This window comes from Haliotis asinina, chromosome 14, assembly GCF_037392515.1.
Source record: "Haliotis asinina isolate JCU_RB_2024 chromosome 14, JCU_Hal_asi_v2, whole genome shotgun sequence".
Taxonomy (NCBI): Eukaryota; Metazoa; Mollusca; class Gastropoda; order Lepetellida; family Haliotidae; genus Haliotis; species Haliotis asinina.
In genome coordinates this window covers 52,741,452-52,767,301 of record NC_090293.1, presented here as the reverse complement: position 1 = coordinate 52,767,301, position 25,850 = coordinate 52,741,452, and the positions used below count along the sequence as shown (strand labels likewise).

The 25,850-nt window shown below is 38.6% G+C and overlaps 1 protein-coding gene across 5 annotated transcripts in view; it reads left to right on the top strand.

The window, feature by feature from the left end:
- The window catches only part of LOC137261082 (uncharacterized), a 54,959-nt gene extending 30,896 nt beyond the window's left edge, over positions 1 to 24,063 (top strand). For 3 of the 5 annotated variants that reach the window (XM_067798752.1, XM_067798754.1, XM_067798753.1), the window contains exons 4-8: positions 12,931 to 14,446; positions 15,461 to 15,567; positions 16,136 to 16,417; positions 16,893 to 17,165; positions 18,849 to 24,063. In XM_067798752.1, the coding sequence (XP_067654853.1) occupies positions 12,931 to 14,446; positions 15,461 to 15,567; positions 16,136 to 16,417; positions 16,893 to 17,165; positions 18,849 to 19,022 (2,352 nt within the window). In that variant the 3' untranslated portion in view covers positions 19,023 to 24,063. Of the gene's footprint in view, positions 1 to 11,497; positions 11,516 to 12,930; positions 14,447 to 15,460; positions 15,568 to 16,135; positions 16,418 to 16,892; positions 17,166 to 18,848 lie in introns of those variants that run through there. The other 2 variants (XR_010954838.1, XM_067798755.1) reach the window with 2 other exon arrangements.
- Positions 24,064 to 25,850: the final 1,787 nt, after the last annotated feature.

Here is a 25,850-nt window from a genome sequence, read left to right as displayed (position 1 = left end):
AGGTGAATATTCACACAACTGTCTTGAGTTTCAGGGGAAGGGAGGTAACTGTGGATGGGATTTGTCAATAAAAGGTTCAGTTTTAATCAATGGATGGATGTACATTAAAGAAATTCAAAGGACAGACTTCCGTCCATATCCCATCTTAAATTTCATTCTAGTCCAATCATTTCTCCTGAACGTTTATTCCTCATCTAATAACGTTATGTGGATCTTTAAATACTGACAGGTATATCCAAGTTCTAAAATTGCCACTCAAAGGAATTTATTATCATAGTTAAAACTGAGGGGGGATACTGGTGGAAGTCTTACCTATGCAAAAATATTACACATTACCATCCAATCACTGATGCAAGATGATTCTGCCTGCACTGAATGCTCAATACTAAACAAGTTTGTTAAACTGGGAACTGTTGTTTGGTGCAGGAGAACCTGTAAGTATCTGTAGCAGTGGTAGATTAAGAAGTGGATGAGTCTTTTCACTATATGGTCAAGTTTGACCTCATTCTGCCAATACCTGATAGTTCTATCAAAACTTTCATCTTTCGTGGATAATCTGATTCCAAATCTTCAATTGCCAATCACTGAACTATCTGATAGTGGGAAAGTTGCAACAATACTGTAAGGTCAGAAGACTATACTACCTGACACTGGGATAGTTTCTAGTGTGCTGTAACATCAGAGGGCTGTACTACCACAGAGGGGTTGTTCCAAGTGTACCTTAACATCAGAAGGCTGTACTTCCCGATGAAAGATTGTGGCAAGTGTACTGTAACATCAGAGGGCTGTACTACCTGATAATCTTAATCATATGCAGATACTTTACCTCTCAGTATTATAGAAAGTGTTGTATTGTCAAACCACGTTACGAGTCTTTATGTCACATATTTGAATTGCTGATTGTCTGTTATTGATAAAACGTTTCTGCTTCAAGTCTGACCCCATTGGTTTTTACATCAACAGCTGGTAGCTTGTTTAGCTGCAATGATTTTGATAGGGGTTGTTATGTAAGCTAAACAATTCCAGATCTGAGGTTTGGGGGTAAAATAAAACCACAAATGATGATAATGCACTATTTCCCTCTGAAAGGCTATTGTTTGTATAAACTGTTCAATATTTTGTTGTATATTGTAGTTATACGATGCAAAGACATGCCTCGAGAAATGGCAGCTTTACCTAAAAAGTGTGAGCTAGACAAGTTTCCTGCTTCATCAATAGGCACTACTACCCGATGACAATATTGTGTACTGCTTTGTCAGAAGGTTGTACTACCTGATAATGAAATTGAGGCAAATGTTCTGCTACATTTCAAGGCATTACTACTAGATAATGGGATTGCAATAAATAAATGAACTGGTTCAGCTGCTGTAACTAAAATTAGCAATACATATCTGTACAAAATCAATCATGGGTCCTTTTTCCAACATTGTTGTTTTTGACATACATTCATAAGTTCAGAAAGTGAAAGTGCAATGGGTAGTGAACTACAAATGAAAACATATGTGACGTACATTCAACTTGCAAGTTTGTTTTAACTGAAAACAATTATGATGACCTGTCATACAGTTCAGACTAGCCACACAGGTATAAATTGTATCAGAAGAACTTGACTTTATAAACAAACCTCACATTGAACCTGCTTTTATTGTGTAGAAAGTTCAGTTCCCTATGGGTAGAAACTGACACCAGTTTTGGCTGTTCTTGTTGCAGGAATGTTGTATTAAAAAATGGGAAAAACTGTCACTAATTATCGATTGACATTGTATGAATATTACTAGTTCCTGCTGCAAGTAAAAGTAACTCTTCCGCGCGGGAGTTGTTCTGGTGTGAAGGTCACCTCTGCGTGGTCAGGGAAGTCCAATCACATTTCAGCCCACAATCATATTTTATTCTCCGTCTTGTATAATGACAGGTACCATATGGTATAGGCAGTGCTATCAGTCATTCAAATCCGCCAGGGCCACTTCCGAACCTAAACACAGATTCCAGGTGCATGATGAGATGGTCAGACAGCCTGAACATTCACTCCTGTTTCTGGGGGTAAAAATAGAATTCTCCTGTACTGAAGGAATTATCTATGTTGGGGTAATTCACAGCTTACATTGAATAACCTTTACACGTTGGGTGTGCACAGTTATCACCAGATGTCTATACATGTTAGGAAACATGCAACCTTGGTCTGGCAGGGGTGATGATGGTTAGAGGGCAGATTGGATATTATAGTCACATGTCATTTAGCACAATTATGTTTGTTTCTGTATTTATGTATACGTATATAGATGTGGCATTATCAATGACAGAATAAATACTTTTGGAAATATGTACATTTTTCATTTAATCTTCAGTCAATTTATAATGTGCAGCCTGTCAGTTCCATGATTATATTGAAAGCTATTTGCATGACAACATCTCCCAACATCTTTAATCCGCACTCATGTTGACCATATTTAAATCTTATTAAACAAACTTAAAGTTGTATTTGGGTAAGGATAATAGAATTATTCAGTTCTGCATCCATGAAATGGGATGTATTTTTAACAATATACAAGGATATATGTGACAGATAAATTGATTTCCTTCCCTTTATTTCATCTGGTTCTCCTGTTTTCAACAGTACACTATGTATACAGCCCTGGTGGTTGTGTTTCTGTGGATGCGTGCCACACAGGTGCTGTGTTTCCTTCTGTCTTGGAGGTGATATGTGTGTCATATCACACACTCAGCAGAACCTCTGACAGCAAGGTGATTGGCTGACTGAAAACTCTTCTATCTGTCTGCAGGAAGCATTAGTCATGGCAGTTTGTTGTAAGAGTGATATATAGCAACTTCTTGTTTCAAGTCCTGAGGAGAGTAGCATCTAATGATAAGCATGATAAGTGATAAGGTCATATCAACTTGGGCAAGGATGGGTCCAGTTTTCTATAACTCGGTTACATGAACCTCATGGTTTTACCCAAAATGTCCAGTCATGAATTGTTTCTAGATGGCAAAAACATTTCAGATAATCATATATACAATGATGTTATCATTTATACAATGCAGAGACTAGAGCTATATCTTCACTGAAAGGTATGAAAATTAGGATGAATGTGTGCATACTCAGAGTGAGTGAGTTCAGTTTTATGCTCGAGGGTACATGAGCCCATGGCACCCTCGTGACCAGTGAACAACATATTTATCTACTGAACACCTGAATTTTAATTTTGAACTGCTTGAAGCACTTCTGCTGAATGCAAGGCGAACTGCCATTTTGCAGACGATTCAAGGTGAACAGATTTAGAGTTATCTCCCTTCCATCAATTTTCAATTGCAAAACATCGGTAATTTCCGTGCTTTATGCGTGAGTCAAGGTTATTCAAGATAAAAAAGTACTACCATGAAGCACCAGAAGATTTCAGAATTCCCAGCGGTGTACATTGAAAATAATACATCACCTGTAAGCGGGGTACATTGAAAATAATAGAATAACACTTAGCCAATCAGAAAGCGACATTCATGTGTGAGGTAAGATAATCATGTTTGTAAAGCTTCCAGTTTCTCTATGATAAATATCAGTCTGCATGGTTATTATAGATGTGTCATGTTATTTAGGTGAAATATGGTACAGACAAAAGCTTGGAACATCAACCCAGTGTAATGTAATCATTATTTGAAACTGGATCTCATGGTTACATGACTGTGTCAAGCAACTGCACTGTAATGACACAGAGTGTATATCATATTTATGTTAATGAGTATTCACACAATTACTGGTTATTAATGGTTCATCTCTACTGTGAGTGCTTTCTTCCTTCATAGGACATTCAGAGGTGGTTTAGCAAGGAGGACAATTCAATATTTCTGAGTATTTCTATAGGTGCAAAGAGCCAGTTGTTTGTGAGACACTTATGACAGTTAACATGAAAGTCATTACTTTGAGACATTTCCAATCAGGTTTTGTAATTGGGTCATTCCCTGGTTGCAAGAGATAGAGAAATAAATTGCTTCTGATGTGACTGAAGTAACCAAAATCTTCTTACATGAGGGTGTGTACGATTTGGAATGGGCGAGGAATGAGGATTTTGTTTATTATTCATTGAATGAAGGATGTTAGGAGCCTCACAACACTCACACTGCAGGAAATACAGAGGCGTTTACGAAATTTTTTTTTTTTTTGGTATGTTTAACACAGTTTGGTTAATATCGTGGATTATTTGGTTCTTGTTTTGCAACAGAATGTTTTCATGTAGAGTTTATTTAGTGCATTTGGATTGATTGTCTATCAATCTTTGTGTTTGGCATAGTACAGTATAGTGCTGTAAAGGTCATACTACAGTACTGGAAGTAAGTACTAACACTATATCAAGATACTACAGTATGACCCTGTAGTATAAAATAGTATTGTACGGTTTATTATGGTATATAGAAAGGTATGATGCTGTATGATACTATACTCTATAGTATCGTACAGTACAGTATAGTGTTGTACATACAATATAGTATAGCACAAAATATTATGATATGGAATAGTATAATTCTGTATGATATGGTATCATATCATATACTGTATACTGTGATATATGGTACAGCACAGAAAAGTACAGAACAAAATGTGCTTCTTTCTTTGGCTGACAAACTGAAGAGTTATTGCCCTTTGGGTATGAATGTCCACTGATGATGATGTGTAAATAAATGTGTCCTGTGTGTAATGTTTGTCTCTCTCCAGCAATTTGTTTATTTGCATTGGGCTTTGGGTTTAAGGATCAACAGTTAAGTTAGCCAGGATTCCATTCCACAGACCCACTTCAAACTGCTGGAAGTCTGTGTCAGAATGAAGCGAGAGCCCTGTTTCACCAAGCTCTCATAACTTTCCTGGAAGCATTCTTACCTCCTACACTGTGCCATTGACTTAAGATAGTCCTAGTGTTAGTAGAACTTTGTGAAATGGGGCCCTGGGCTTTATGAGGAGTGATCCCAGTCCTTGAAGCTGTGATGATCCAACTGTTGATGTAGTTGAAGGGGAGGTAATTACCGGGATGGTATTTTACTTGACACACATTGTATAACACATGTTGCCAGCATCAGTGTGATCTTTGCTGCTACAATATCACTGACATTAGAACAATGATACTCATCCCTCCTCTGACATTCAACAGATTGGAACGTGGAGCGTGGAGCGTGTGGCGCTCAGAACCTTATGTGATTTCAGTCTTGGAAAAGATAGACTGCAATTTGGGACATGTTCATATCCATTTGTTAACTGTATTGTTTTGTTGAAAAAATATTTAGTTAAACAATTGTTAGCCTTCTGACTTTAAGTTATCTGAACACCTAAGTAAGACTGTATGTATGAGTGAGTATGGTTTTATGCCACTCTAATCAATATTAAGGCAATCATGTGTATGAATGTTTAAAGTAGTTCAGTTTGTATCATAACAGTACAATCATTAAGACAAAACTTCTTTCAGATTGGTAGGTGGACTCAAGTGAAATAGAACAAGTTAATGTTAGTGAAATGCATTATGGATACTAAACAGCAAAATATAATTAACAATTTATCTACATTCTGTTTTGGGATAGTGCATGTCATCAGATTCCCTTTGTTGGGAGTTTGATTTAGCCGACTTGCAGTAATACACTTGACAGATGTTCCCAACCTTGCTCCCCTTGAAGGTTTAATGGACTCACCCAGAAACTCCTGAGCAGTAGGCATTCTGCCATGGATTGGCTGTCATCAATAAGCACTGATGCTGTGTGGAGCTTCATCAAATATTTACTTGCGTTTGATCTCGGCATTGTTTGTAACAGCCCTGTGCAGAGCTTGTGGCATCTTCCCTCAACGGAAGGATGTAGGACAAATCTGAAAGTTATGGTAATTTTTGTATTAATTGTGCTACTCCTTCACCAGTAGCATAATGCACAAATCTGTATCAGTTAATGTTTGTTATTTCTGATGCTACTCTTCAACTTGAACATAGTTTATTTTCAAACAAATAAGGATAGTAATGTTTAAGACAATATTAATACTATCCCCTTTCATAAAATAGCCATTTATGAAAAAAAGGAAACTATTTACATATATATTATGTTCTCCACAACAGCAGCAATTATGATTTTAAGGTCAGTTAAACTTTATGTCGAATTAGATCTCTGAAAAGGGATGTTTGATACCTTTTGAAAGTTTTTATTTTAATTTCTATATAGTTTGGGAAATGTTGGAATTTAGAAAAAAAAATTACTTGATTTGGCCTTGACAAAGAATACATGGTTTCATTCATCTGTCAGTTGATCTGCTGTCAACAATCAGTGAGACAGTGGAGGTCAGACACCATGGCTGTAATGACTCTGTGACTCAGTGACTCACTTCATGATATCCACTCATACACTACTGAACTGCAGGTCAGGACAGATGGGTATTTTAGGTTTGTTTGTTTTGGAAATTTTGGTTTAAAATAGGTTGCTAGTTTGAAGATAAAGCCAAAATAGATATATTGTAACTCTGAAGGGATTAAAACACTGCATCACCCAGTGCCCAGGACAAGTCAGTTTTCATTTCGGGCTGTCAAATAATGGTATCTTTCTTGTCCAAGGTCTACTAGATAATTTCCACTTATGATTTCAAGCTGCCAATAAATGTGGATTTCATGTTACATCTGCTCTAAATGTAGCCACGATATTTGCAATGATAATAAAGTAGAGTTATCTTTCTTTGCTGTTTATCACTTTTTGATAGATAGTCCAGTGAACATTAACATCAAATACCATGTTGATTTATTCTTTCATAATTATAATTTCATGATTATGTCATAAAATCAGGGCATATGGAAAATTAGTCAGGACAAGTTCGTTTCTTAAAGTCACCTTCCCTGTGTCAAGTCCCTCTTAAAAACAAATGTGAACCCCTGCTCTGTATAGATTTTTATTTCTCCCCTAAAATGTTTGGCATCAAGAAATGGGAAAGAAACAACACCTTACAATGAAACACTGTTGTGTCCAACTTTGATGTATCCAATTTCTGGTCATCTGTAAGTAAAAACTGGTCCACTGTATTCCTGATTTAGTCAAGTTGTACCTGAAATATACCTGAGACAAGTGGAGTAGCCGAGTGGTTGAAGAATTTCCTTGTTATGCTGAGGAGTTTGATTCCACATGTTTTAAGCCCATTTTTGGTGTCCCCCACCATGATATTGCAAGAATATTACTAAAAGCTAAAACCGAATGTTTATTGTGGATATATCCCACAGTTGCCCACAATGTCAAAGGTCCCGACTGAAAGGGTCACACATTCATTATTTCAACTATTATGTACCATGATCACTCATTAATACTTTCACTTGCTGTAGTGTATTTATTTTATTTAATCTAATAAGACTATTTCAGGTTATAAATATTGGTTTGATTACTGTGAAAATTGTTCCTCTAAATGTATCTTATGATATTTCAGCATGTTAAAATGAATCATTTTTCATTTTCATTTGATCCACTTTCTGGTCTCCTCTGATGTGATATTGCTGGAATACTGCTAAGAGAAACACAAAACCCCACTTATTCACTAGCACAAAACCCCACTCACCCACTCACTCAAATATATCCTTGATAGGTAGTATAGCATGGGGGAGTGTGTGGGTGGGGTGGGGAGGGGTAGGGGGTGGGGAGGGGGGTCTCCTACTGCCAAAGCAATGTTCCAGTCATAGCACTCTCCAGTGTCTTAGAATTGTCTTTATACGTTTATACAAAGTTTATACGTTTTAGCAAGCAAATTCCCTGTGGTTTATGACCTTCACACACAGACCTGAAACTGGCTTTATCTGGTTAAGTGATGGAAAAGTTACAAAACTTGGAACCAATCTGAAACTGAAACAGAAACCTGGGGATTATTGTGCAGTAATTCTAAACCATAACAAGTTGTCATTTAGATAGTACTTCCTGGCAGTCTTTTTCTGCTTTGTTAGTATCACATGAACATTTGTATAGACAGCTTTGGTAAATATTACATGACAAGAGGCATTAGGAAGTATGTATATCTCATTTCAATCATAAACTCAGTCACATGTGCTATCAGCAGAGTCACATGTGCTATCAACAGTCCTCTCAGTCTGAATGATCAAAGGACTTTGATTATGGAGGCTATTTATAGTAACATCCTTATAGTGGGTAAACCCACAGGGAAACTGTTTTAGTTGTTGACCATCAGATTTTACCAAATGCATGTGCCATGATGGAACAGACATCGCCACAATATGTCCTCAAGCTCACACTGTCTCTGCACCATGAGGGATGTTGTAAGGTAAGGGTTGTTAAATGGCTGACAGCGGGAGCAAGGAGGAGACATCCATTGCTGTCTGCTAACTGAGACTAGTGAGAGTGATGCAAGGATACTGAAAACTGGCCATACTGTTTCCAGGGGAACAGAATAGGACACATTCAGGGTTTTGTCTTGATCTTAGTCTGAATATATATAATTTGGATGAAAACAGATAATTCCAAGTTAGTTTAAAAGGAGCCCTAGGGAGAAGGACAATTCTTAAACCTCAGGTAATCTAGACTTGCTTACGTTAGGGCTTGATAATTGCAGGAAGGGCTGGTGGAAGGGAAATAATGCGGTTTAGGGGCTGTGAGGTAGCAGATGACCTGCTGACAGGCTTTGTTTAGCCTCACAGCTGCTGTAGTAAATACATGTATACTAAAGCAGAATGACAATGGTCGGTTCATTGTGTATAGTCATGTTATAGCTTTGTACCAGAAAGTTGCATTTTACTGAAATAGATGAACCAAATAATGTGCCTCTTTTCCAAAATGTCCTGTTGAGATAAGTTCCAGAATAATTCATGATTATCTGATCATTTCCATTAATGATCAATGAATATTTTATATGAATGTGTAAAGGGCATGTTTGAAGTTTAAGACTGATCATCAGTTATTTTGGGGCTGATTTGCCCGTAAGGAAACAAATTTACAAATTTTCTTCCCTGAGGAAGAATTAGTGTAGGATATAACATGACCTGCAGGAAGAGGGCTTACTTTTCGATAATGCCTGCGGGTCATGTTATATCAAACTTGTAAACCGACGGAAGATATATACTTTAGATTTAATTTCAACATTTGGTATTCACTGATGAAATCAACTGGGATGAGACTGGCAGCTGACACCCTACCTTGCACATGCTTTGCATGCTCTAACTGTGCGCTGCCCACACTACCCGTCTTGCGAGAAACACATGATACTGAGAAACAGTCATATTCCTCACAGTGATCCTTCGTAGCCTAGTGAATAAAACCGCCAAGCCAGTAAAGCAAGGTTACATGTTCAAAACTGGTTGTTGGCACTACATGTCGAAAATTGTCAAAAATGTCATATGTTACGATCATATTCAGTGATGCAAGACAAAGTTATATCAGTCTTCAAAGCAAGTAATAATTCAAAGTTCTGGAGAAGAGGGATATTATTATGATAATGCCCGAGTCGATGGGACATTGACAAGATAACTGCCCGCGGAAGTGGGATTGTATCAGATTTGAGGGATATTATGAAAAAAGTGTAAGCCGAGAACAATAGAGTGATATCACGGGATTAAAATATGTAGGCCTCTTGAAGTCATGTGCTGTGCTAGTCTGCAATATGGTGAGTATTCCATAGTAAATATTCCATCTCTTGTAGCATAATGAATATATTATCTGGAGTGTGTTTATGAATGTGATAGTGACTTTAATATGTGATGCATTGTGGACGCAGGGCAGTTACATGTAGATGTGCCCTCTGCGTTGATAAGTAGGTCATGTTGTCCAAGTGTTGTATGCATGACACGAGCCTCATTAGCACCTGCTGCGGGAGACCAGGTATGTACTACACCTTTGAAATACTGCATCCAAACAATACCTCAGTATAGATAGCAGAAAAACTGCTATTGACATTGTGTTGGTACAAAGATGTGCTGTCACCTGGTGACCATCGTGATGTTGTCCTTGAGACAAATGCAGAAACTCTGTAAGTGTGAGGGGGTCTAGATATAAGAGTATGAGTTGTGGCATACTGTTGCCTTGTTAACTCAGCTGCATGTATCGTCAGATGTGTTGCTTAGTGTGATTGTGTTTTACAAGTACATCAATGGTGGGTGAGTGACTTCTGTACAAGAAATTAAACCCAACCCATATCTGCTGAAATATCCCCAGGGTACACATGGAGAATCTCACCCATGTGTCTACTGTTATCAATTATATCAACACGAGTTGATAAAGTTACACATATCTAAGGCTTGTGTACCATGGGCATATTTTTCATCAAAAGTAAAACTTCATTAGTTTTTTATGAAAAATGTGCATATCTGAACACTGTACTACCATTAGATTCGCCGTGCAGTAATGTCATAGCATTGTGATGTCATAAGTTCACAATGTCATAGCATTGTCAGTGCATTGTACAAAATCTACCATCAAAACATTATCTCCTATCGCATAAGCTCACATAAGCAATATCTCTTCTGAGACGGTTTTGGATGATAAAATATTCTTATTCGAGAACATGACTAGGCATGTTGACTTTTTAACTGTTACAACAAAACGTGACATTTCTCAGAGAAATGTCACATATTTTCAGGTGATGATCTAAAATGTTACTTGTGACTTAGGTCATGCTGTACTCAAGTTAACCATTCTTATAATGACTAATCCAGCAGGATGCATTCTCATGAGGGTATTGGGTAGTTAATGGCCAGAGGGCTTGAGTTAACACAGTAACCTTTGTGAAGATCCAGTAGTCCTTCCTAAGTGGAATTCCATCAACCTTCAACATTCATGTGAGTCAAATAGACTTATGACAAGAAACAATTAAGAGATGGTAGTCATCAATGAATAATAGCCCTGTAATTCTGTACCAGTTTTCAGTGCTCCAACTGAATTTGAAAACAGGGGCAGTGTTGTAGCCTAATGGTTAAAGTATTTGCTCTTCTGAACTGAAACTGACTTAAAACACGTAATACATTTCTTCACTTGACACTGGTTCTTTCTGAAACCACGACTGTGCTTGTCGTAAGAGGCGACTAATGGGATCGGGTGGTCAGACTCGCTGAATTGGTTGACACATGTTATCGGTTCCCAATTGCACAGATCAATGCTCATGTTGTTGGTCACTGGATTGTCTGGTCCAGATTAGATTATTTACAGACCACCACCATATAGCTGGAATATTGCTGAGTGTGGCCTAAAACTAAACTCACTCTTTCTGAAACCGCTTGTAACATTTGTGGAACAATGTTTCAGTTTAATTGTCTGGTTGCAGTTTCCTTGTATGTCCCATTAATCTGAGACAATATGGCTCTTGGCAGTTTCATTGTTGAAGACAATATGTCAGGCTGTCGTGTCAGCGACAATACAGGGTTTGATAAATATGTGTGACTGCATATCACTGACCTGTTCCTGCAGTCACATGGAACACTCCTCTTCTCACTCTGGGAGGGGCAAGTCCTGATGTCAAAGTGACACATTACATCAGTCTACCGCATATCTCAGCTTGTTCCTCTCTATACATTAACTAAATTTGGTAAGTTTTCATTTTCCCTGGATTACGCAGCAATAGCAGACTTTATGTTGTTTATTTACACAATTATTGTCTACCCATAGGTATCAAGGCCTCTCCGCCATGACTTGTTATGCAGTTCATTATTTCATACTGATAAAGTTGATCTGCTGTGGCTGACGACTGTAGTGGCGTAATAGAAATGAATCCTTTTTAAATATGGTGGAATTGTGGCCTCAGTCATAGTTGGTTGGTTTATTGTTTAATGCTGTAAGGTGACGATCTGTAAATAGCTGAGTCTGAACCAGACAATGAAGTGATAAACAACATGATCATTGACCTGCACAACAGGGAACTGACGACATTCATGTGTGAACCTAGTCAGTGAGTCTGACCACCTGATCCCGATCACCTCTTATGACAAGCATGGGTTGCGGAAGATCAATTCTAAGCTGGATCTTCATAGGCTATGTAACTGTCCTGAGTGTGTTGAAGCCTGGCTACAGTAAATGCTGATCAACCTAAACTTCATCAAATTTATTGTCATCAAAGCCTACTGGCAGAGAAGGTCAGGCAAGTAGATGTCATGAGAATCACAGACTCCAGAATTAGACGTGAGATTCGAGATTAGACATTCTCAGAATTATTCCTAATTCAAAAAAGTTATTCCTAAGTATGGAATATGTCAAAGATGTAACTTAAATGTAATAGTTGTGTTGATGCTGTTTGTGTTAATTCCAGTTGATGTGGAAATATGACACTGTGAGATATAGTTGTTTAACACACACACAAATGGGAAGATATGGGAGGAAGGGAGTACTCATTGCTTGGGATGTTGCAGGGAGTGCTCAGTGGACGCAGAATGTTCATTTTGTGTGGAGGTGTGTGTGTTGTATCAAAGGTTCATTGTAGGTATGGACAGTTTACTAGACAGGAAATGTTCATATTTGGGGTGGGATGTATGTTGCAGGGAGGATTTATTGTTGATTTTGACAATATTTGGAAGCAGGGTTTGTTGGACAGAATGTTTATTATAAGTATTCATATACTATGGACCTTGGGTAAGTCGGTCATTGAAAGAGTTTTAGTTCTGCAGAATATTTGCATATCATCATCAGGAAGAAAGAGCAGATAGTTTCGTTATCTGTGGAGACCAGGGAACTAAGTCAAAAAGGAGAACAAAACATTGCATATTTATCTGGTATTGGTTACAATTCCATATCATCTTCTATCAAGAATGAGGTAGCCTAGTGGTTAGCTAGACACACTGAAGACCCGGGTATGATTGCCCAGATGGGTACAATGTGTGAAGCCCATTTCCAGTGCCCCAACCTCCAAACTATATACACTGCTGGATTGTTACTAAACTCATTCACTCTTAAGTTGATATCACAAATTAAGAGGATGCTAATGGTAACTTGGGTTGCTTCTGTCTTCAGGGATCCTCTGACGGTGCTGCCAACGCGGATATGGGAAACATTGAGAGCGGGAAGGTGTGCCCGCCCAGTAGTCTTAATGACTCAAGTTACGGAGTTGCCTTTTCCAAGAATCTTGACAAGTGTGACATAACACCAGACTATGATTCAGTAAGGTTGCGGAGGAAAGGTCGACGGCAGTCGTCTCTAAATTCAGACAAGGACTCGGCCATTGGCGGTGCGTCCGAGCTTGGCCAGTCCTTCTACAGTGACGGCGGTGTTAACCGTGACTCCTTCTACTCTACGTGCACAGCAGAAAGTGGTTTTGAAAACATGCCGGATAATTTTGATGATGCAAGTAGTGTGGGTGAAGGTTACACATTGTCGCGATATCCCTCTCTGAGCCAGTCGTTGCAGGTCAACTTTAGCCCTAAATCCCTCAATAACAAAAACAGACAATCTGCTGATGTTTCATACGGATCAGACGAAAAGTCGGGTCTCACCATTCAAAATGGCGACACACTAGACCACAGCAGCATTTTATTGACACCCCCATCAGAGGATGACATGTCGCCTTCAAATTCACAGCTTTCTGGTGATCGAAAAAATGCTACAGACAATACTACTGGACATCTGCATGTAGACAGGTCAGACAAAAGTCATTCGTTAAGTGGGGAGTATGATGCTTCATTAGAGATTTCTGAATCCTTACAAAGCTACAGTGGTGGGAGTCTTGGGGATTGGAGTTGTGACGAGGAGGAGAGGGACACCATGTCTCCTCTGCCCAACATCCAGGAGTCGATGTCAGATTATCAGTTCAAACAGTCACTTCTCCAGCGACTGCGAGATTGGTCAAGTTTCTCTGTAGATGACAAATCAAGATCACCAACTCCAGAGCGTGTCTCCGTGTCACGGACTCTCAGAAGAAGCCGTAGTTTAGATAGAACTATGTCAGATGTCTGTACGCCTGATAGTGAGATTTTTGACAATGAGTTGATTGATTTTAGTGTCCATACTACAAAAAACTTAGAGCATATTGAGGATGAGCTCCAGGACATTCAGGATGAGTTCTCGATGATCACATCACAGTTGTCAGACTTGATACATCGTGGGGATGAACCTCAGAAGAAGCCAGCAGAACATCGAGAGAGGAGCCCAATGGCCAGACGGGCATCAGAAATTGTTCACAGAGCGCGCACAAGATGGGAAAGGTCACCGAGTCATTCGTATTCCGACTCAGAGCGATCCTCTCGGGAAGGAAGTGTGGAACTAGCTTGGGACCTTGGAGACATTGGTGATGATGAACTGCCGAGAACTCTAAGGAACAGAAGGAAATTCCGAGCCAGACGACAGAACACACTAATTCCAGAGGAGCAAAGTGATGGTAGTGAATTCAGTCTCTCGTCTTCATGTGACAGTTCACCATTTAAGATTGCCACTGATACTAATTTAGGGCAGCCACAACCGGATCTATCTGGTGTTGACTTGGAGGAGGACAGTGTACCTGGAGACCTCAGTCAACCGTCACATCGAAGCAAATGTAGGTCAAGGCTGATATAATATTTAGTGGTATTTTATTCAAATTATAATAATGCCTCGGTGTTTGTTTTTTGGTTCTAAAGTAATAGTATTCAGTCAGCTGAAAGAAAATATTGTCAGAAATTCTTTCCTTTACCTTGCTCACCCGTGGTATTTTGTTTCTAGTCATTGTGAGAAAGAATGATTTCTATCCTACAAAATTTGGTTGTATTGGATAGTTGTAACATTTCTGGTGGCAAAAATGTGAAAACGATCCCCACTTTTTCTATAAAATGATACATGACTACTTTTGCGTGTTTGACATATACTTGCTGTCAAAAGACTCACTAGTGTAAGTGTAGCCACTTACCTCAGTCAGCTGTTCTAAACTATGTTCCATACCTGTTTGAAGGTACTGTTTACACATGTAATGATGTATTGTCAAACAAGTTTGTTATGTTGAAAAGATTATTGTCATGAGTTCAGTAAATGATGAAAATCAGTGAAAATTGTTGAAATCTGAACAAAACTTTACACCAAAGTGCAGACGTTCACATGTTTGATATCTGTACATGCGTTTCACCAATTTGATGCATAATTTGTGCAATTCATCTGTATAAAGTTTGCAGTTAGTCCAAGTTAGTGGAGAAATCGATTTTTGATGTGACCATATATAAATATACACCATCTAATAAGTGCTTCAAGTGAGTCTAAGTGAGTGGGTGGTGTATGTATTTAGTAATTTTTGATGTGACCATATATAAATACACACCATCTAATAAGTGCTTCAAGTGAGTCTAAGTGAGTGGGTGGTGTATGTATTTAGTAATTTTTGATGTGACCATATATAAATACACACCATCTAATAAGTGCTTCAAGTGAGTCTAAGTGAGTGGGTGGTGTATGTATTTAGTAATGTGCAGATAACATGTTTTAATCACTGCTGCCTACAGTTGTGCAGGATATTGTGTTGATGCCTCTGTTGGAACCAGAATATTTCTCCACTGCAGAGCATTGTCTATGTTTTTTGTTGTAGACAAACCTCGGGGAAGATTAAAAAACATCAGTGTCGGAGTGAGCATTGAGGACTATGCAGGCAAAGAATGGCAGGGTAACACGCCAAAGGCCAACGCAATCAGACAGGTAACGAGGCAGCTAACCAGGACACCATAGTAGATGATTCCATGCATGAACAAAGAACATTCAGGTTTGGTTTTGTGTCGGAATTTGATATTTAAGGATACTGGATCTGTAATCAAAGCCAAGGCAAATGTACAACCTTCATGCAGACATAAACATAAAGACACTCACTCTTCAACATAGCCCAAGTGATTTACATTTCTATGTATACCACTGGGAATACCAAACTCATATGGTACTTCGTGGTAGTAATTCTTGTCTTGAACAACATTAAATCACGTATTGTGGATGGAAGTTACCAATGTTTTGCAAATGAAAGTTGATGGAAGGGAGAAAACTCGAAATCCAGCCAATCGAAGACTTGGCAGTCAGCACAGTTAAAAATTGTTTGACCAACCATGATGAGTTCTCACCAGCTTGTCCCCCATAATGGGCTAGTAAGGTCAAATCGGGTTTGATTCTCCACATCGGTTCTTGTGAAACTCATTTCTAGTGTCTCCGGCCATGACTTTGCTGAAACTATGCTTACAGTGGCGTAAAAACCTCACTTACTCACTATCTCCTATTCCAGGCTTATGCATCCATACCGGGACAAATCCACTGCCATCACTTAAAACAAATCAGGGGAGACAACTACTGTGCTGTGCGAGGGTGTTTGTACCAAATCCTCAGTGAGGGCCACCATGTGACAAAGTCCTGGCCAGGCATAGTGGATACAATCAACAAACTTCATCAGCTGTATCAGGATCCTAAGTCGGGGCTTCAGCAGTGGACATTTGCCAGCCGTCTTCCTGTTACAGACGAAAACAGACTGCCGCGCATGTGTGAATGCATGCTTTCTCTGTACTCAACGGTTGGTGACAGGACATATGACAATCCTGATAGCATCACCTACTTGGGCCCCTTGTGTACCACTTTTTATAAGTTGGAGAGTCAGAATGGACAAACTCTATTGAATGATATCACCTGAATAAAGAAAAAAGTTTTTCCTTACCTACTTATGCTCAAAAATTCAATGTACAGATTTATCCCTCTTTGTTATAAACATCACTATTTCTGAGTCTAAACCCAAGCCAGAGTTACCCCCCTTTGTTATAAGCATCACTAATTCTACATCTTAACCCAAACCCTGTAATTCAATGTACAGAGTTACCCTCTTTGTTATCAGCACCACTAATCAGCATGTATCTTTTGACTCAAGGTTCTCAGATGATCATGTTTCAGCTAAATGTTCTCTGTTAGAGTTCAACATATAGTTGTTAATAGTTTCAGTCAATATATCATATGTTCACTCTGAGTATTGCTCAATAAACACCTTCCTGTTCCAGATCGAGGATATATGCAAACTGCCAACCTATGAACAACGGGCCAAATACACATCTGACCTGCTAAACTCTGACCCTGTCACTGACCTTGAACTCATGGAAGGGGTCAAACTGCTAATGGCCTTGAACGCAATTGAACTCCAACATGCGAGTGAACAGGGCGAGGATGTCCCTTTGTTTGTGTGGCTCATGTTTGCCAGGGACTCATGCCAGAATGTGTCCGACTTCATAAAAAATCATCTCAATGTTGTTGGCGACTCGGCAGGTCTTGAACAGGTGGGAGAAGTGTCTCATTAAGCTTATGTTAAAAGATGTAATTATTTATGAGACAAAAGCATTTCGGCAAGGAATATGTGAGATAATATATTATCAATTTTGCCACAAACATTGGGAAAAAGATTGTGTCTAATGGACATGACACAATATGTAGATATCAGGGGTATATCAGTGTTCCATTTCTAGAGCCGTGAGCATCTTTATTAATTTTCTGTCTCATAAAGGAATGATTTTGACCGACAATGTTGAAAAAGGATATTATGATGTAAAGGAGTCAGGGTGGGATTCCAGGTTTGAATTGGTCCCCGGTTACATATACATGGCAACCAGGGCCAAGGTTTTTTAATCTCTCTTGCCGTGAGTGCCATACATCAACATTAACTTATGACTGTATCTTAGCGCAAGGAGAACTTCGAAAATCTAGGTCCTGGTTGTCATATGTATATTTAGGACATAAACATACTGTGTTGGAAAATCAGAGGTATATAACGAAATGATAATAGCTCTAAATTTGATTTAAAACCAAACACGTTTATCTCCATTCTACCATAACCGCATTATTCAGATTTTAAGCAAGTACATAATGTGTTGGAAAATCAGAGGTATGTAACCTGATTATATACCTCTGAATGACGTTGATTAACCAATCACAATCCAGTATTTACTGAAGTCATGTTAGAATTCACTTCTGTGAGAATCATATTCCGTTGTCAACTTATTCGTACTCAGTGAATCTGTGTTCCAAATGCACACTGCATGAAATAAGCCAAAAAAACAAGCCAGACATCACTACTGGCATCTACTGGTAAACACATAAAAGATGATCCACGACCTGACAAATGACCCCGATTTGCATACTTGGGAACGCCCCACAGAATGATCCACTTGAAACAAGAGGGTGACAGGTCGTCTGATAAATATCGAGAAGTTCATTTTCCCTGTGCGTTTAACGCATGAATTGTTATAGCACACTATTTGGGAACAGGTACAATCCCAATGAATTGAATCAACACAATATACTGAGCAAATATGTTTCGGACCACCGATCTATTTCACGAAACAAATGACATTTTCCTGGGTTTTTTTTAACAAAATTGTTGAATATCTAAAATGTTTATCAATGCCCCAATCATCTATTTGTCTTCGTCTTAACTAAAAGTTAGCGTGGAATATCAGTGTCTTGTGCCTGAAATTGCTGTGTTATCATTCGAAGGAATATGCGGTGTTGATTTCATGTCACGGTTATGTGTCATGTGTATTGCACATGCATAATCGTCAGGCTACCTGTAGCAGCCAAGTGTACTCACCCAATTCGTTGTACCGCCTCTCTTGTCACAAATGCGTTTAGTGCACAGGATCATATAATATGTGTCTAGCAGTACAAACCCAACATGGATTGAACCAGATGCCATCAGATATATGGGGCATCTAAAAACTTTTACCATTCAGCTGGTAGCTGTAAATTAAAACCGTTCATCAGAAATCTAGCTCATCTCAGTTGGTCAAACCGACCTCATTTCATATACTGATCAACATGAAGTCAGCAGTAATGGAGGATATGTTATGGATGTGTGCTGGTAGCTATAGCCTATAGCTATGATATGTTCATCTTAGCATTCCAACAGCAGTATCTTAAATAACTGTTATGTTTCCCTCCCTGAAACCAACTTCATACTGTTTCAGGTGGAGATGTGTCTGCTGGGCCATTCACTGGGCGTGTTGATACAGGTGGCGCGTCTGCAGAACGTCTCCCAAGAAGACTTTCTCGTCAAATTCCCTGACACCTCACCTGAAAACTGGCCAACCATCAACCTGTTAGCTGAAGATGACCGACACTATAATGTGCCTATCCCATGATGCCGGGGACCAAACCTGGAGTTGTGTTTCTTTGTAGAGTTAGCTCCCCTGTCGGTCTGCACCATAACCTTGACATTAGCCATCTGTGATCTTTTACCTGAAAAATGTGGGTTCATCTACGCACCTATGTGGATTAACTTGTAACAAAGTTGTGATATTGTGGAAATATCTGTATTCTGGATGTTTGATACAAAAATATCAGCAGTGTCCAACAGAACTATACATGTTGTTTACGTTTTAGATGTATGCCAAGAACTGAACATGATGACTTGATGTCCAACGTGTGATAGCCTTGAACTGTTGTATGGAAAATACATCATCCAGCGGAAGCATGGATTACTCAGTGTAAGACTCTTAATGGTCTGAGGTCCAAAATATTTTCTGCAGCAAAACCTTAGCAATCCAGAATTCACTGTTTTAGGATGACTGTTTATGAAAAATTTGAGGGGTGCACATTGTTGCTATAGAAACAATATCAAGATTGACTTTATGCTCTAATATTTTATTCAATCTGTCGTTTTTATTTGCTCAGTTTTTTCAGTTATAATCCTAGGGGTTGTATGTGCAATTTCTTTTCCTCGTAGATATGATAAGTATTAGGTTTTGGGCTCAGCTTTCATATCTTAGCATTCATGGTCATCCTGTTAACCCTTTTCAAGTCAGGTCATCCTATTAACCCCATACAGGACAAGTCATCCATTGGTTGTCATCTCAGTAATGAGAGAATGCCAGCAAATCATGTCAATACAAAACACTGGTCCAAAACAAAAGAGGAATCTTTACTAAAGAAGCTACTGAACCTAACAAACAGGAATTGCTGAATGGTTTGTGGGAAGGTGGAGCCGAGAAATTGTGTTAGTTTGGCTACAGAAAAATTGCATTTGATTCTCAGCGGAGTTGTCTCCCCACTTTTGAATAAAACCCAATTCCCTGATAAAACCCACTCTTTGGAAATCTAAAGATATGCTCACCCTTGGGAGTCACCAGCTAAACTCACCAGGGTGTCATGTTTCAAACCCAACAATTTTAAACTATGCATCTCGTCTCTTGTATTAGTGTAGTGATGTTTCAGTTTATTGGTGACATGGGTTTTTTGTCAGTGGGTTATGGAGGAGTTACCTCCCTTTCTTTGATGTGTTGATTTGTATTTTGTACGACTTTTCACGTTTTCGTTGTCTGTCCTTTGTGCACAGCTACTTTTTCATCCTTCACACTCTACATCTCAGCCTTGGTGGTGGTCTTTGTAGCTTTGCATAGCTTCAGATAGTTAGGTAATAAATGTGTGAGGCAAATTGTAGCAAATAGGCGGAATGTCAAACAAATTTATTCTCTTGGATTTGAACACAAAATTCTTTTCACATATTTAGGTTTAAACATTATTTGGATTTTATTAATTTAAAAGATTTACATTTCTGTATGAAATGAAAAAAAAATGTACAATTGTAAAAGTAATATATTAATGATAGGAATTGGCAGGTTAATGTTCCAGAATACTTAACTTAGTAATGGTTACAATTAGTTAATTTATTCTATGCACCACTCAGGCGAATATATTCGTTTTGAAGGTGATGGACAAGTATGTTATCACATACTGAAAACAAACTACCCTAACCATCATTATGTGCAAGTAGTTGTGTCACCGGCAGCATAAATATTCTTGCTATTTCTTGTGATACACGACAATGTCGGTGGTCAGTGACTCACACAATCCCATCTCCGATTCTGTCTTTGTTGGATAAATCTGAGATGGATATTTTCGAGAACTTTACTGTCACAGTTTCGCAGCAAGAATTCTCACGTGAAGAGTCCATACTCTTTGTTCTGGCATTGCTCACGTTAACATTTTCGTGTCATCTTACTTTTTCATCTTGTTCTGGTAAAAATGATTTGCTGAATTTGAATTTGAAGTTTGAATTATTCATTACACGTAATGCTGACAGAAAACTAAATTGTTTCTTTTTAATTTTTTTATCACCCAAATTGTGTTTTGTCTTAATTTTCATACTCCTGGTATCATTCTTATCTACTACTATTGGTGTCACTGTAGTCTATTTTAACAATGAAAAGCTGACTTGAGAGAATCTCAGTACTGCTTTTTTTAGATGCAGCTTTACATTTCCTAATACTCTGCAGCTTTACACCGCAGCTACTCACAGATATTACAGTGTCATTATGTAGGTTAATTTGTCCATCTTTTTACCCTTTTCTTCTTTATGTTATGATAGTTTGTTGGTGTAAATCTTACTCATGATGTACAGAGTCACAGTTGTCTGTTGTGTGGCTATTATATAGATACATCCATGCCAACAAGACCTTGGCTGAGACAGCCATGTTGTACACAGCAACCCTGAGTCCAATGAACTTTTGTCTCGCCCTGGTGTCACTAAATATTCACATATTGCTGTCGCAAGCAAACAAACGATGCCAAGAGGTGTTGACCTTATGCAACATCAGTTCAACCGTAGGATTGAAAGGGATGAAAACATCTGGCACCACCAGGGCACTTTGGATATTATGATAATTCTATTATAGGATATTTATATAGCACACATATCTATACAACTATTACTAGCTCAAGGCGCTGGAGTGTTCCTTTGATCAGTGGATGTCTTTATATGGCACTTTTGTGACCAACTCACTGTACACTGTTCACCCACTCAGAGATGAATAATCCATCCTGTCTGTACTGTTTCTTTGAATACGAAATGTTTCAGCATTAGCTACAAGATATTCAGCCAGACCACAAAGCTGATTTGATGTAAAACTTGCTAGCCCTGACCAAAACATAGCTACCAACATAATATCTTCATATACATGTCTGACTTTTAACCCAACTGTCAGGCAGGTGAATTTGATATAATCTGGTAGTCTGTATTGAAACTAACCTGTCCTGAGTGGTTGGGCAGGCAGGTATTTTGAATGCTGTTAGCTATGAGGGAAGCAGCAATATTAGGGTGCCAGACATGCATTGACCTTTACTGTGGGTGATGGCTGCAGAAAGTCTTTTACACAAGCTTGCCAAGTATATATTCATTTATATATTTAGTGAGATGTTTTAAGGCTACAGATACAGGTAGAGTTTCATTTTTTGTGTTTCTTTTTATGAATTTAGGTCAACAAGTGATCAGGAGGGTGTGTTCCAAATCTGAAATCCTGGTGGTGGTTCTGGTGCAAGCTCTACTTTCCTTAAAGGGGTTTGACCCATGCTGTATTGTACTTATTGTAAGCAACACTGGTTCAGTGAAATGGATTTTGTACTATCATATTTTATGATTAAAACTATTGATGCGAACATGTATAACATTGTGAGACATGTATGTTTCATGGACGGGAAAGCATTGTGTACACCACAGCACTTTTAAATCTTACCTGTACATCAGTTCAGCAGATATTAATGATCGTGTTTCTTATTCACAGTTTCAAATGAGTTACTAATCTGGCCCAAGTTCATTTTATAAAACAAAAAGTTGTCAACCAAAAATACTCCATGACTACAAGGCATTACAAATGTTGTCATGTGGGTCAAGGTCATGTCTTCAGGCCCATTGTGTTCCGAGCCTTAACACCCAGATGAGGAGACCCCCTTTAAGATGCCAATAGGTGACAACCTTCCCTGGGGTTAGGACACACTCTTAAAACACCTAAATGGTCAGATTTTGTTGTTTAAGTCAATGTCAAACACTCTTTAGACTTTTGTGTTCTGGGCCTGTCACTTTAATCAGGAGACCCCCTTTGAGACACCAATAGTGGTCAGATTAGAGTTTTCTGGTGCAGTCAGACAGAGCAGGTGCTAGTCATGTTAATTTGCCCACTAGTGCTTCCAGTCCTTTGTTGAACCTCAACACTGATTTGTATAATAGAAGAGTCCCTATTTGTGTATTGTATTATTCATGTTATCATGTATATTTTGACTAGTCAGATTGAAAGAGTGTTTAGCAACAATTGAAATCAGCCTTGTGAAATCCTACATGAATTCTGCTGAAGTAATCTTGATTACCTTTAATGAATTCTGCTGAAGTAATCTTGATTACCTTTAATGAATTCTGCTTTAATAACTGAAGATGTGATTTCAGTTTGTATGTAATACTGGAAAGTTACATGAGTGATTATGTATATAGTGTATATATGTATTCTATCTAGAAAGTCAGCAAGTTCATCGTGGCATTAAGGAATGAGACTTGAACACTAATGATAGTGGAATGAAGGTAGAACAAATACAAATGAAAATCTATTATTTCATGTTGTTTTGATATTATTTCATAAGTTTTAAAAATATGTGAATAAATGTACATCATTGGAAAAATGAATTTTATAAGAAGTCATTTGAAGTTCGTTAGCAATGTATGATAGTTCATGACAGGTGTAACCTCAAACTTGTGATTAGCTGTTCCACAAGCGTCGTGTAGCAATGTGTGATTGTAATGTCCGATGCCATTGTTTGAGAGAGAAAAAAACACAGCTGTTGAAATTTGCTGACCAAGGGTTCTTTTGAAGTTGAGGGTACACTCTTTGTTTCATGATATGAATAAAGAATGTGTTCACAGATTGCCATTTTGTCAGTCAGCATAAGTTTGGGCTATTACCTTTGTTTTAATAAAACATTTATCACTGATACTTTATTGTACAAATGTACTCATAAGATTTCAAATCAGATGCCAAATACATTGTATACATTTTAGTTTTATATTTCAGTAAGTGAATGTATTTCTTTCAATGCAACCTGTTAAAATTTTACCATTGCTGTGAAACTGAAAGGAAACAACTTTCAAACTGGTCAAATGTCCTGGTCGGTTTTCCTTTAAGTACTATGTTCACACAAGGAAATATATGCTTGTTGAACAGACTGTTAAATCATCAAACAAAGAGTGTGATAACATTGTTTAATGCCTGTGAACTATGTTGGACATCTGTCAAGTGCCAGTCAGAAAGCTTGTAGAGTGATGGGTGCGACACACGTGTACTCAGCTTGTAGCTAGTCTTCACGCATGGTGAATGTGTGGGTTTATTTCTGGACAATGGGAATAAACAGTTTTATCCTGAATCTATGAGTTACTGTAGTTTTTGTTCCATTAAAGTTGAGTCTTGTCTCCTTTTACCACCAGCATGAGTTACTGAAGATCAATTCTAACCTTCAGGGGTAGTTTGAAGTCCTAGTGTGGACTAATGCTTAGTCTCGAAATATGTGTAAGTGTGGTACAAGTTGCTCCATATAAACTGGAAGGAGCCCCAAGAGGAAGCTCAATCTGAGGAAGTCTAGACTTGCTCCATCTAGACCTTTTCAGAATGGGTTTGTGGATGGGGAAAATAACGTAGTTCAGGGACTGTGATACACATGCCTGGCCAACAGCCAAGGGCATGCGAAGTGGTACCCCTTTGTTCATGAGAAACCAACATTCCTTCGATGGAATCCTGGTCTGCTAGGTGTTTCTAGATTTGTCGGTGCCATACTCAAAGTGTGAGAGATGCATCATCCCACGTGACATACCTGGACTATGATGAAACCAACCTTGAACCGGATGTACATATGCATAGGTCGGTGACATTGCACAGCGTGGCGTGGTGTCCCAATCTTTACAACCTGACTGGTCTCGCTGAGTGAACGTATCAGTCACGTTTTATACATGACGACCTGGCGCCGCATTGTGCAGGGTCACAGACCTATGCAGATATACATTTAAAAGAAAACAGAAACTAAACAAACTTGAACCAGATAACTTTATCGTTTGGAAACAAATGTCTGTCTAACCCATCATGTGTACATATATAGAGAATACTAAACTATGTCCCGTGTAATTCCATTTTTATGAAACGAGTGCATGGTTTGGTATCTCGCTCGGGAAATACAGACCTTTAGGCACTCGTGTCGTAAACATGGTATGTTATGGGCACAAATAGTATATCCTCTATTTATTAGCTACGAGGGCGGACATATCGGGGTTCATATTTTTCATTAGATGCCCTAAGGCAAAATATCACTTTGTTATAGTAATGTGACATCATGATCAATGCAATGACGTCAAGGTTCTTCTGTGACGTTGCGTTCTACATTTGGCGACGACGGGTAACCAGCCCCTCAATTTAACGACTTAGGTAATAAACAGAATATTTTATTCGTGCCCATATCATATTATGTTTACGGCGTGAGTGCCTAAATATCGGTACATATCCCTCGCCCTCGCCCTTGCTCGGGAAATACGAACTTTTAGGCGCTCATGTCGTATACATAGTATGACTTGGGCACTCAAATAATATTCTGTATGTCCGTGCTCTGAAAATAGTCCTTTGAAGTCTGAAAATGATGAAATGCTTCATCGTTAGGAACGTTTCATATACATTTTCTCAAAAAAAAAAAGCAGGTTAGTGTAATGTCAGAGGGTACTTTGTGGAAGGCATGTGATCCGGCTGCATTCAGCGTCTACCTTCTGGAAGAAAGACTTCAATGCAGAGGAAAATTTGAGGTATAGTTATTCATCAGATTCCACGTGTACGACTGAGTGAGTGAGTTTAGTTTTACGCCATACTCAGCAATATTTCAGCTACATGGCGACGGTCTGTATGTAATCGAGTCTGACAATCCAGTGATCAACAGCTTAAGCATCTATTTACGCAATTGGGAGACTATGACATGTGTCAACCCAGCGAGTCTGCCCACCCGACCCTGTTAGTCTCCTCATCTACAAAAGAAACGAACTTTCTATGGTATCTAACGGAGCAAAGGTGGTACAACACAACGTGAAGATCAATAAAATTATAGTTCATTATCCCGAAGAAAGCATAGATAAGCCCGTAACAGGTTCGTCACTGAGGTTCAACACACTGACATACATC